Here is a 13,761-nt window from a genome sequence, read left to right as displayed (position 1 = left end):
AAAATATCCGAAGATCTGGCAGCCCCGAGCCTGCATGTCCCCATGGCAACACCAGCTGGTGCGGCGCCTGCTGGCCCGCAGACTGGCCTGCCCTGCTTCAGCCCCTCCCTGTCGCCCACACAGCCCGCCACCCTTCGTCCCCCGCCCGGACCCCGGGAGCCGGCCAGCCCTGCCCTAAGGCTCTGGACGGGCCGAAGGCCATGCCGGGACCTGGGACCCTGGCCTCTGTCCCACCAGCCTGCAGCTCGGAGAGGCAGGCTGAGGTCCGATGGCAGCTGTCCACCGTGTGGGGTCCCGGCCCACGTGAGTCCGTTGGCTGCGCTGGGCTCAGGTGGCCAGAGGGCCCCTAACTCACCTCTCCATGGAGGCGAGAGATGCCGGTCCGGTGTGCACCACAGGGGGCGCCGCTCCCCGCCCGTCCTCGGCTGTGAGCCCACATTCCCGGGTGCGTCCCTCCGTCCTCCCGGCCCCTTCGGACGTGGGCCGGCACCTGAGGCCTCCTGTCTGCAGCGTGATGGCTGGGCCTGGACGCTCTCCGGGCCACGGACAGCCCCCCGGGCGGTTCCCGCAGGGCTGGCCCTCGGTTAGGTATGGTGCTGGGCCTGTGCTCAGCGCTTTGTGCACTTTATTTAAACCCCAACAATCCGCCCGCTGGCGTGGCTCAGTGGTTGAGCGTCGACCTCTGAACCAGGAGGTCATAGGTCACGGTTGGATTCCCGGTCAGGGCACACGCTCGGTCCCCAGTAGGGGGCGTACCGGAGGCAGCCTACCAGTGCTTCTCTCCCATCATGGACGCTTCTGCCCCTCTCTCCTTCTCCCTTCCTCTCTCTGAAATCAATTTAAAAAGCAAACATAAAAGTGTGTTAGTTACAACTTGGGCAAAAGCTAGAAATGTTTAAATAAACAAATAAACAAAACCCCAGCAACCCTGAAATGGGTACTGACCCATTTCACAAGCGGAGAAACTGAGGCTTGAACAGGTGACATCACCTGCCCAAGGCCAGACAAGTAGCAGGTGGTGGAGTGAAGTTCAAATCCAGGCCTGTCAGGTCCAGCCTGACGATTGAACCGGGCTGAGGTAGGGAGCTGGGATTTGAGAAGAGAAAGAAAGACAGGACAGCGGGATTCGGGAGGTCCACAGCTCTCGAGAAGCTCTGGCAACTTTTATTAGTAATACAGTGCTTTTTATACATAAGACACTAAGCAGGGAATTACTCACAAGGAAAAATTCTTTGTTTCTCTAAAATCACTACTGGAGGGATAAGTTGAAGGACAGGTCTCTTGTTACAATAAATCTCACTAGTTGGATACATATTTCTTGGTAAGCCATGAAAGTAGCTCTTATCCTACTGATAGCAGTCATATAAACAAACCCTGGGAAAGCTCTGTAGGCAGGGGCTGCTCTCGTTATACTGATCAGTTGCCATCCAAACAGGCCTGGGAAGTCTGTGGGGGTTGGTGCCAGCCTTGCTAGCCCCTACAGGTGCAAGGACCGTGTCAGCTTACAGCCCGTTCCCCACACAGGCCTGGTCCCTCGGCCCTGCACCGCCGGCTCCACGGAGGGGCCCTTAGCATGGGCCCATGGAGGGGGCGGGGGCGGGGGCGGGGGTGGGGGCAGCGGACAATACCTTGCTCAAGTGCAGCCCGACACCACCCACACAGGCCACCTGCTCTGTGGGAGCGTCCCAAGGACAGGGCTGAATGGGGGTCCCTGAGCCAGTGACGGAGGCTTAGGGCTTCAGCGTGGCCTCCAGGGAGGGACGCTCCGGAGTTCAGGCCTCACCGTCCCCGCTGCGGACTGTGGTCTGAGCAGCAGAACAGGGGGCACTGCGCCCAGTTCAGCTTAAAGGAAACTGGAAGAGTTTAGACAAGAGATGAAAGGAGGAAAGAGAAAAGAAAGGAGGGGGAGAAGGAGGGAGAGAGGGAGGGAGAAGGGGAGGAGGAGCAAGGAGGGAGGGCGGGAGGGCGGGAGGGAGGGGAGGGGAGAAGGAGGAGGGAGGGAGGGAGGGCAGGAGGGAGGGAGGGCAGGAGGGAGGGGAGGAGAGAGGGGGGAGAGAGGGAGGAGGGAGGGAGGGAGGGAGGGAGGGAGGGAGGGAGGCAGGCAGGGAGGGAAGGAGAGAGAAAATCGATTGCCATGTTCCAAATAAAAACCGCATTTAGCACATACGATTTCCCAAATGCACCATTTCTTTTAAAAGTTAATTTCAACATATTGCGTTTAAGATCAAAGCGTGGGGGAGTGATGGATCCTCTAACGCAATGGCGATGCCGCTGAAGGGATGGGCTGGGGAGGAAGATGCCGCAGAGAAGGAGGCGGTTGGGACGAGGGGGTGGTTTGGTTTCGGGGGGACACTTTCTCCCCACGCCTCCCCCATGCAGCCAGACTGCCGCCTCCAGTATCTCCTTACATAACCATCTTATGGGCCCGATATATTGTTTGAATACAAGATTCCCGGTGGGTGTGTGTTTTTAATGTTGGGTTTATTTATTTTATTATTATTTGTAAAATATATTTTTGTGGATGTCAGAGAGGAAGGTAGAAACATCAGTGATGAGGGAGAACCATTGACCGGCTGCCTCCTGCAGGCTCCCTACTGGGGATGGAGCCCACAACCCGGGCATGTGCCCTTGACTGGAATCGAACCCGGGACCCTTCAGTCCGAAGGCCGACGCTCTATCCACTGAGCCAAACCGGCCAGGGCTGTGTTTTGGGAGGTTTTAAGCTACTTAACTAATGAAGAGAAACAGGAGGCCCAGGGGAGGTGATTTGCCCGAGGTCATAGAGCAGGTGCGTGGAGCAGGCGGCCGTGCTAACAGAATGCCGCAGTTCAGGGATCATGAGTCCACGCACCTCCATGGGGTGGGGGGGCGCTGCCCCTAACTGGGCAGCTCGGACACCCCTACCCGGCTCCCCTCCAGCAGCCTCAGGGGGAACTCAGCTCTTTTCAGCCACGTTCTCCAAGGACAGGAAGGAGGATAACCCGGCCCGGCCCAACGAGGAACCAGAAATGTTCTCGCGGAGGGAGCAGGCCCAGGACAGGGGGCTCCGGGCACCGGCCCAGCTCCCCGCCAGCCTCACCGTTGAAACCGTTCCTAAAACAACCGCGGCGGCTGCCTCTGGGCGAGCGTAATGGAATCTCTCTTTGATGACTCCGGATCCGGCCCTGCCTGGGCCCCTCTGAGAACACCCCTCACTGCTGGGCCCAGGTGGGAGCCCAGAGGAGGGGCTGGGCCTGGCGTACCAGCTGACCCTGCCTTGGGGGGTGGGGGGTGGGGGTGGGGGGATGGGAGGAGACTTGGGGGGGAGGAGCCCAGCGGGAGCCCGGGTAGAGAAGAGGGCCAAGGAGAATGGGAAGCCCCTCCCTAACCAGGAAGGGGGCCTCTGGGGGGCCCACCCTGTCCCCAGAGCAGGTGGGGGGATGGCCGCTGCCAGGGATCTCCGGAGGGAGACGCAGAGAGGTGAGCTAGTGGCAGGCAGGGCCGTTGAAGGCCTGGGTGGTGGTGACTGCTGGTGGAGAGACAGTACAGGCCCCCAGACTCTGAGAAAGGGCTGACGTCCACCCAGCCGGGGTGGCTCAGTGGTTGATCATCAATCCATGAACCAGGAGGTCACGGGTCCATTCCCGGTCAGGGCACAGGGCACACGCCTGGGTTGCAGGCTCGATCCCCAGTGGGGAGCCTGCAAGAAGCAGCCGATCGATGATTCTCTCTCATCACTGATGTCTCTCCCTCCCTCCCTCTCCCTTCCTCTCTGAAATCAATAGAAATTTTTAAAAAAAAAATAAGAAAAGAGCCCTAACCGGTTTGGCTCAGTGGATAGACCGTCGGCCTGCGGACTCAAGGGTCCCAGGTTCGATTCCGGTCAAGGGCATGTGCCTTGGTTGAGGGCACATCCCCAGTAGGAGGTGTGCAGGAGGCAGCTGATCGATGTTTCTCTCTCATCGATGTTTCTAACTCTCTATCCCTCTCCCTTCCTCTCTGCAAAAAAATCAATAAAATATATTTTTTAAAATAAATAAATAAAGAAGAAGAGAGTGACCTTTACCAGACAGAAGTGAGCTTAAGGTCGCACTACACCTGTCCTGCCGCTTCCTGGCTGGGGGGCCGTGGGCAAGTTCCTTACCCTCTCTGTGCCTCGTTTCCTCGTGGAGCATGCTAGAATGTGTCAGGGCTGCTGTGCTGGCAGCTAGGAAGAGGGGCTCAGGCCGCAGCCTCCCCGGGAAGGGCTGGAAGAACACTTGCGGGAACACTCCGCGTGGCTCGGGCGGCCCGCGGTGTTTTGTTTTGGGTCGCGTGTTTGTGTCGCCCATATTTGACGCATGAAACGCATCATTATAGAATTAAGTGGTATTCAGAGGGGAACCGAGCAGGAGAGACTGCGATTTGGCCCCAGAGGGAAGAGTGGGTGAGGAGGAGCCGTCCGTGGAGAGAGGGCTGGAGGGGGAAGCTGAGCTGGCGGGTCCGAGACTCAGACAGGGGAACCCTGGCTGCCCCGGGGGCCCCGGGGATGGCAGCTCCGAGCCCTCGGGGGCCGGTGACCATTTCTCCGGGCATGCTCCCCTTTCCCTGGGGGCCAGGTCTCCGGGCCCCTTGTCCAGAGGCCCCGGCAGGGAACACGGGGCCGGAGAACGCTGTCTGCTCGGGGACAGGGGCACGGCTCTCTGGCTGGTCCCAGTGCTGAGCCCTCAGAGCGGCAGCTCCCCGATGGCCCGGGTCCCCCGGTGAGCCGGCCCGGCCCGGCCCGCGTCCCCGCCAGGCTCCCTGCACGGTCAGCGGCCCTGCCGAGGCCGCCTTTGAGGACGCTGGGCCCGGCGGGTCCACAACACTCTCCCCGCTGGGTGGCCGATAATCCCCCAAGAAAGTCAAACATTAGCCCGGGAAACAGCTTATGCCTTATATAAGCCCCCCCCGGGCGGCGCAAACACAGCCTGCGGGAGCCGAGCTGCCAGCGCCGCGGCCGCCGGACGGGACAGAGCCAGGGCCTCAGCCCAGCGACCACCAGCCCCTCCGAGGGAGCCGGGCCCAGCCGCCAGGTGAGGAGGGAGGGAGCCCCCCGCCCCGGGCCCTGCCCCCAGAATCCCGGGAAACTGCCGCGGCGAGGCCCTGCTCACGGCCCCGGCCAAGTCCCCTCTGCCCCCCAGGACCTGCCTGGGCCCTCCTGCCCCTTCAGTCCATGGGCCAGCCCCGGGGGACGGCACCAGCCAGGGGACCCGGGCCTGGGGGACGCCTCTCCCAGCAGGCAGGCCGAGGCAGCCCTGCGTGTCTGCTCGGAGCAACCGGGGACCTCCCCCACCGTCGCCCAGCGTCCACCCCCACCCCACCCCCACCCGCCCTTTGGTCCCAGCTGTGTGACCGGCTCTGCCCCATGCATGCAGCACGTGTGACCAGCCTGGGCGGGTCACATACTTGCGCCCCCAGATCCACACACAACCACATGCCTGAGCTCACACAGCTCCAGCCTGAACATACACATCCCCGGAGACACCTGTGGGCACTCACCTGTGACCCCACATGTATACATGCAATTGGCACAGCCACGCGTACGTCTGTGGGTGCACACAGCTGAGCCCCACATCCCATGCATTGACACATACGCTGCACGCACACATACACCGGGCACGCCCCCCACTTGCCCCCCACCCCCACCCCCAGGCCCCACGTCACCGCCTGCACGCCCCTCTCCGGCCCCCGCCCGCCCGCAGCTCCGGCTCGTCTTCCCGGCGCCATGACCTTCTCCCAGCTCGTGGACAGCGTGAACAGCACGGGCCCCTTCCAGTTCCTCATCGTGGTCCTGCTGGGCCTCCCCATCCTCGGCATGGCCAACCACAACCTGCTGCAGATCTTCACGGCCGCCACGCCCGCCCACCACTGCCGCCCGCCCCCCAACGCCTCCGCGGGGCCCTGGCCGCTCCCCCTGGGCCCCAACGGCAAGCCTGAGCCGTGCCTCCGGTTCGTGTCCCCCCTCAACACCAGCCTGCCCAACGGCACCCGGGGGGCCACCGAGCCGTGCCTGGACGGCTGGGCCTACAACAGCAGCACCGGGGACTCCATCGTGACTGAGGTACGCCCACCCCGGGGCCACCCTCTGTGTGGCTGAGCAGGACCCCACATCCCAGGCAGGAGAGCAGGACCCCACATCCCGGGCACTCGGGCAGGAGAGCAGGACCCCACATCCCGGGCACTCGGGCAGGAGAGCAGGACCCCACATCCCAGGCACTCGGGCAGGAGAGCAGGACCCCACATCCCGGGCACGCGGGCAGGAGAGCAGGACCCCACATCCCAGGCACGCGGGCAGGAGAGCAGGACCCCACATCCCGGGCACGCGGGCAGGAGAGCAGGACCCCACATCCCAGGCACGCAGGCAGGAGAGCAGGACCCCACATCCCGGGCACGCGGGCAGGAGAGCAGGACCCCACATCCCAGGCAGGAGAGCAGGAGAGCAGGACCCCACATCCCAGGCACGCGGGCCGGAGAGCAGGCGCTGGGTGGGCAGAGAGGAAGCCGGTGCGGATCTCACCCACCAGGAGCTGGTCTCCGCACACTCCGTGCGGGTTTCCTCGGCCAGCAGCCCGCCCTGGGGGTGCCAAACGCCCGTCCTTGTTCCCACGGGACCCACGCCGAGTGGGGTCACAGCAACTGCTGAAGGCCCCCCCACAGAAACGCGCTTCCGAGGACTTGGGGCTGCGACCTCAGGCCCAGGCCTGCCCCTGGGTTGGCTGCGGGGAGGAGGGGGCACTGGAGGCAGGAGGGAGGGAGAGAAGGAAATTCTGTCTTGTTTGTGCAAAGGCCCGAGGCGGGAGGGGAGCGGGGGAGGGAGTGGACAGAGCGGAGGGTGGAAAGGTCCGAGCAGACGGGGAGAACGTCTCCTCCGCTCCGAGGCACGCCTGGGTCCCCCGTTCATTCCTGCCTTCACCCGTCCGTGATCCTCCCGCCTGCCGTCCAGTCCCCGGGAGTTAGAGCTAAATCAGACTCCATCGGCCGGCAGGCCGGGCGGGAGGCCGCGGCGAGGATGTACACACCGCCAGACAGACATTGTCTCCCAGTTCCATCCCACAGTGATTCCCCTGGAGGTGATTTGATCTCCTTTACAGATCAAACAAACTAGACTCGAGAAGGGAGGTACAGGTCCGTGCCACACAGCCCGTCAGCTTCAGGAGCTGGAATGTAAAGCCATGGCCCATGGGAGGCACGGGGCCACGTGTCTCCAGCAGTTCAGAGCAGGGGGGGGCGGGGTGGGAGCCCAGAATGTCGGGGGGCTTGCTGGAGGAGGTGGCATCTGAGCCAAGAGCCAAGGTCACTGCTTCCTTCTCCTCCAGGGCAGGGTCTTGCTTTTGCTTCATGAGAGGGACTGTGTTTCCGATTTCCCGGCGCCAGGCCTGAGCCGGGCCCGCTCCGCGTGTGGGCTCCCGGGACCTCAGGAGACGCATCTCCGCGAGGGAAGTGCTATCAGGCTCCCCATTCACCGGCGCGGGGACTCGGGCTCAGCCTCGTCCCGTGACTTCCCCAGGACTCCACCCGTGAGGACCTGGCGGAGGTGGGGTCTGAATTCATGTGTTAGGACCTGGCGGGGGCGGGGGCTGAATTCATGTGTTAGGACCTGGCGGGGGCGGGGGCTGAATTCATGTGTTAGGACCTGGCGGGGGCGGGGTCTGAATTCATGTGTTAGGACCTGGCGGGGGCGGGGTCTGAATTCGTGTGTTCCGTGAACATTCAGTGCTGCGTGAAGCCTTTGCTGGGGCAGCCCTGGTCTCAGTGCTCTGTAGCTGTCAACACGCTCCGCCTTCCTGACAGGCCCGCAGGTAGTCGTCTCACAAGCCCATTTCTCAGATGGGAAACGGAAGCAGAGAGGAGGGCAAGGAGCTGTGCGAGGTCGCGCCCCCCGACCCCGGAGCCTGTGCTCCTGACGTAACAGTCGCTGGCTCTGGCTCTCGCATCCCCCGGATGGCATCTCCGCCCGGGCGGATGCACTTTTGCTCCCCAGCACCCAGCTCGGTGCCTGAAGTGCGCCCCGTATCCAACAGAGGGCCACGTGCGCGAGGTAGACACGTCAGACCTGAGCCCTCCCTGCCGCCCAGGAGCCCACCTCCGCTGAGCAGCCCTCCAGGATTCCCGCCAGGGGCCGGGGTGCACGCTGGCCGGGAGGGCTGGTCGGCTGCTTTGCTGTCCCCGCGGCTGGAGCGGCGCCCGGCGCGGAGGAGGCTCCGTGGAGTGAATGCTTGTGGCGTGGATGGCAGGAGCCTTATGAACTCTGAGTGCTCTGGGCCCAGAGGAGGGGCAGCCCCCAGCCCGGGGTGGGGGGGGGGCCCAGGGGCTGCCGGAGGGAGGCAGCAGCAGTGCGGGAGGAGGGGGTGGCAGGCTGAGGCGGAGGCAGAGCCGTGGGAGCAGGGGGAAGCCACGTGGTCAAACGGCAGGGCCGGAGGCGGGTGGGAGGAGGGGGTCTGCCTCTCCCCTCGCTGCGGGGACACCTGCAGGCGGAGCGGGGGGCTGGGCGCACAGCAAGGGCTCAGTCAGACTGAATGGAGGCCGTGCCCCTCAGAGCCGGACGGGAGGGGCGCTGGGAAGGGGCCTCCCCCCGGGACCCACCGTGGGCTCCAGAGAGCCTGGCGAGAGCAGAGGCTGCGGATCCGGGCTCAGTTCACACCCCGCCGGCGGGTTGGGGCCCAGAGAATCTGATCCCGGGAATCGCGGGGTTGCGGGGCCTCAGGGTCCTGCACGGGCGCGGGGCGGCTGCGTCAGGCCGGCTCCCTGAGGGCGCGCCCAGCCCGGGAGGCCGCAGTGGCCGGACCCAGCCGCACGCCCATACCAGCTCGGGGAGGACGGCCCCTCGGGTGCTCCCTGTGCGGCTCAGTCTGGGCAGATCCGTGCTCCCGCTGCGGGCCGGGCGGAGTGGGGGTGGGTGCCCCGCCCGGGCGGGGCTCCAGGAGGCCCAGGTGCCGCGGGGGGTACTGAGGCAGCCAGCATCTGCAGCCCCTCGTCCTGGGGACCCTGGTGAGCGGAGGCGAGGGGCTGTCCCCAGCTGGACGGTGTGGGGGGGGGGAGCCAGGCCAAGCGGCAGAGTTCACACCCTGACCTGCCTTTTTCTAGGGCGGTCGCACCCCAGAATCTCGCTTCCGCCCCGGGACATGGGGCAGAGGGCAGGGGTGCGTGTGGAAGGTCCCCCGAGACAGCAGGAGCACAGGGCTCGGCACCCCCAGAGCGCTGGGCGATGGTCCCCTTTCTGTCGCTGTTATGACTGTCACTGTTGTTGATAGAGATGGCCTAGAAGTGTCCCCAGAGGGCTAGGGGGCCCCCCCAAAGGAGAATTCAGCTGCCACAGCTCTTCCCAGCCTCACTCTGCAGCCCCTTCTGGGCCCCTCGCCTGGAAACAGCACAGGCCTGAGCGCGGGTCCCAGCTCCAACCCCTCCCCTCCCCACGGGCCCCCCCCCCCCCCCCGGTCTGTAGAATGGGGCAGTAAGGGCGAGGGGCCCGGGGGGGCCAGGGGGCTGGGGGAGGGCTGTGCTGCAGGTCTGAGTGAGCACAGCGCCTGGGCCCCCCGCCCCCCCCACCCCCCCTGCCCCCCCTCTCCCTGTCCCCTGAGCGCCCCATGGCGAGGTGACCCTGCATTCCTTTCTCTGGGTTCAGCGGAGGCTGAGGCTGGAATTTTTCAGAAGGAGCTAAGACGTTAAGAGGAAACAACTTTCTTTTCAGTGGGAAGCAGGGATTGTGAGTGAAGGCCAGGCCCCCTCGGAGCCGAGCCCAGCGGGCGGGAGACGCGGGGCCTTGCTGACTGCAGACACCGCTCACCCCCCGGGCGCGGGGGCCTGGCCAAGAGCAGAGGGTGCGGGTCTTGTGCTCCATCAGCGTCCGTTCACGCCCGTGCCAGCCCACTTCCCGTCTCAGCAGGGCTCCCTGTGGGCGCCGATTCCCTGGAGAGGAGCCATGGCCCACGGCCCCCACCCCCTGCCGGACCTTGGCCCTGTGGGTGCCCAGCTGGGTCTGGGCGCCCTGAACCCAACCCCGTGGATCTTGTGTGAGCCAGCCCATCCCTCCAAATCCCCTGCGAATGATTCCTCTCTGGGCTCGAGCCTTCCTTCCTGTCTCCAGGGACACAAGAATCCTGTCCCTCCCCCACCCCCGTCCCCCAGCCCCCCTCACACACACAGGTCCCTGGAGGCCCCAGTCAGCTGCTGGAGAAGCAGAGAGCCTGCCCAGTGGACCCTCCGGGAAGCAGGTCTCCACCTGGGGAGGCTGCCCGCCTCCCAGACCACCTGTCCCTCTCCGGCGCCAGCTCTACCCAGATGCGCCTCCCCCTTGCTCACCTCAGTCCTGGCCCGGGTGCCCCTCCCTCCTCGTCCCCCATCTGACTCCTGGGTAAGGGCCGAGGGGCCCACCTCGGCCATGTTTCTGGCCCAGCCTGACCCCGGGCACAGCCACCACTTACTATAAAGAGCCCCGTCGTGTGAGCAGGAGGGCCTGGGCCGTCCTCTGGGCCCTCCAAGGTCAGGGCTCCCTCCGTGAGCACCCACTGTGCGCAGGGCCCTGGGCCGGTGCTGTGCGCTCTTTCATGAGCCTGTGAGTCAGGCCCTGAGAGCATTGTCCCCCTTCCACCCGGGGCTCAGGCCCAGAAGGTGAAGTCAGACTTTCACCGGAGGAGGGATGGAGACCCCCGAGTCCGAGGCCACGCCCTTTCTCCCGCTCGCCCGTCCCTGTGAGCACAGGCCTCGCCGCGCCTGTGGCAGCAATAACAGAACAGCCGCCGTGTCCTGGACGCCCACCCTTTGCCAGGTGCTGGGTGCGTTCGATTCCTTATGTTGTTTCCAATCCGCGAGGGGAGGCCTCGGGAAGGGGGTCAGGAGCAATAGTGGGGTCCCGCAGACCTGAGTCTGAGTCTCTGCCTCGAAATGAGCTGAACTGTGTTTAGCAAGTTACGTGCTCTCTGGGCCTCCGTTTCTTTGCCTGTGAAATGGGGATCATCATGCACGTACCCGCTTCTTCGGGTTATGACAGCGCCGTTGGCCGCGCTTGCTCCCAAGCATCATAGACCCTCTGCTTCCCCGCTACCGCCGCCGCCCGGGGCATCAGCTCGCCCCCCGGGGAGATGTGGGTGGGCGTGCCCTCCTCCCCTCCCAGAACCAGCCTCCCAGGGGCTCAGTAAACACTCCCAGAAAGGAAAGCGAGGCCAGGGACGCGGGGCTCGGACCCGGGGAGCTAGAAGTCTATGTGGGGTTGCCAAACTTGAGGGGGCGGAGGTCAGCCCAGGCCACGCCAAGGGCGAGATGGAGGCCCGGGAAGCTCCGTGCCACCAGCGAGTTATTCTCTTTCCCCTCTGGGCCTCACCGGTGAAATATGAGGATTTTTCACCCCAGCCCTGTTCATTCATCCATTATTCATTGAACAAACATTAACATGGACGGGGGACCGACTATGCTGTTAGCTGTGAGGGAGACAGAGGCAGGAGGCATCTCTGCCCACAGTGAGGTTCCAGAGTATGAGAGAGAGAGGTAAACGAGCAGCTAGAATGGGCTAAGAGAGGATGCTGGCTGTGGGAGAAGAAATGGGAGTGGCCGTGAGCGTCTGGCCGTGCTTCTCAGCCACTTGCCCATTTCACAGATATTTGCTGGCCACCGGCCCACGCCAGGCGCCCAGGAAAGATGTTCCCGGCACTCGGAAAGGGTGGCCTTGGCATGGGTTTAGGAGGACTGGCAGCGGTGCTGGAGGAAGGGAATGGTGGCGACGGCAAAGGGAAGACGGCAGTGGGACGCTTGCACAGTCACTCGTGTAACCTGATTAGGACCACAGCCCGCGCACGGAGCCAACGGGAACATAAACCACCCCATCGACACCTGGAGAGAGCTGAGCCTTCAGCTCTAGGGTGTTTTTTAAAATACACACATTTATATATACACTGAGTGGCCAGATTATTATGATCTCTGAACGAAAAATAATCTGGCCACTCAGCGTGTGTAGATAGATATAGATAGATAGATATAGATAGATGATAGATAGATAGATAGATAGATAGATAGATAGATAGATAGATAAGAGGCCTGGTGCATGAATTCGTGCATGGGTGGGGTCCGGCCAGCCTGGCCAGGGGGAGGGGACATGGACGGTTGGCCCGCCTGCCTGCTGGTCAAACTCCTGGTCGAGGGGACAATTTGCATATTAGCCTTTTATTATATAGGATATACAGTGAGTGGCCAGATTATTATGCATTCAGAGATCATAATAATCTGGCCACTCAGTGTGTGTGTGTGTGTGTGTGTGTATTTTTTTTTAGAGAGAGAGGAAGGGAGAGGGAGAGAGAGAAGAACATCGGTGTGAGAGCGAAACATTGATCGGCTGCCTCCTGCACGCCCCCTACTGGGGATCAAGTCCACAACCCCAAGCATGTGCCCTGACCGGGAATCAAATCAAACCCGTGATCCTTCGGTGCAGGACAGTGCCCAACAATTGAGCCCCACAGCCAGGGCCAGCTTTGGGTTTTGTTACCAGGACCTCCTGAAGAGCTTTACCCAGCTAACCCCACAGAGAGCAAGCCCAAATCTCTCTAAATATCTATCGTTCCCTACCCCCAACCCTCAAGGACGCCTTTCACCGTCTCTCTGTTCTCACCATATTGGGTTCCTCATGGCCACGCTCTTCTATTCTCAACCCTCCCGTCACCACCTGCCAGGCCAGCAGGTCCGTCAGACACACAGGAGTCACTCAGTGTGTGTGTTTCCCGGGGCCCCTGTGGCCAAGCACCACAACCGGGGGGCGGGGGGCTTACAGCAGCGGAGGCCAGAGCCAAAGTCACGGTGTGGGCATGCTCGGCCACAGGCTCTGGGGACGAACCCCTCCTTTTCTCTCCCCGTCCCTGTGGCTGTTTGTGAACCTTGGCATCCTTGGCCCACGGACCCGTCACCCAGCCTCTGCCGCACTGCCACGTGGTGTTCTCCTGGGTGCCGGCCTCTCCTCTCCTTACAGGAACACCCGTCAGATTAGATCGAGGGCCCATCCCGACCCCGGCGTGACCTCACCCTCACTGATTGCATCGGCAACAGCCCCATTTTCAGACACCCCACATTCCGAGGTGCCGGGAGTGAGGACCTCGGCCTGTCTTTTGGGGGCACACAATCCAGCCCGTCCCACTTGCCCACCCAGACCTGAGCCCCTCGGGGTGGTGCTGGTCTGCAGGGCGCCACGGCCACGTGGTTCCCGTCAGCTCTGAGGAGCTGCGTTAGCCGTGACATCTTCCCCAAAGCGACTCGGGGTGCCAAGGAGGCCAAGACCCTTTTAATGTTTAACCACGAGGGACTCCTCCTTCTGAGCTTCCGGACCGCCCTCCACCGTTCCCCGTAGACGGTTTCCCGGAGGCATTTTCCGGTCTGATTGTGAAGGGACTCCGGGCCGTCTTGCGAACCCGTGGGGGTGGTTTGATATTCGCAGCCCGGAACTCCCCGTCCTGGCATGCACGCATTCAGGGGGCGCGGGGCAACCCTCCCCCTGGCCTTCGGAGTGTGGGCCCGCGGACCTCTCACGGAGACAGCAGCCGCCTCTACGTCGCTGAGACCCTCCACCCCCTGTTCCTTCTGCGGGATGGCCACTCCGTCCCACGAGTATCTACTGAGTGACTGCCGGGCGCTGGGCACTGTCCTGGCAACAGGAGGAACACAGGGAACCAGGCTGACCCAACACCTGGCCTCAGCGGGTAACCTTCTTGGGAGAGAAACAAACAAACAGAAATGGGAAAACATGCAGTGTGCCCGGTGGTGTAAGTGCTTTAGGGGAAGTACAGC

The 13,761-nt window shown here is 63.3% G+C and overlaps 1 protein-coding gene across 1 annotated transcript in view; it reads left to right on the top strand.

Annotated features, from left to right (window-relative positions):
* Positions 1-5,725: 5,725 nt before the first annotated feature.
* The window catches only part of SLC22A6 (solute carrier family 22 member 6), a gene marked incomplete at both ends in the record, with an annotated part of 33,421 nt that continues 25,385 nt past the window's right edge, over positions 5,726-13,761 (top strand). The window contains one exon of the mRNA XM_079787988.1: positions 5,726-6,061. Coding sequence (XP_079644114.1) covers positions 5,726-6,061 — 336 coding nt within the window. The remainder of the gene's footprint in view (positions 6,062-13,761) is intronic.

The sequence above is a fragment of the Cnephaeus nilssonii genome, assembly GCF_951640355.1.
Source record: "Cnephaeus nilssonii genome assembly, chromosome: 13".
NCBI lineage: Eukaryota > Metazoa > Chordata > Mammalia > Chiroptera > Vespertilionidae > Cnephaeus > Cnephaeus nilssonii.
Note: the sequence above shows the minus strand (reverse complement) of the source record. Positions and strands in the feature narration are given on the sequence as shown.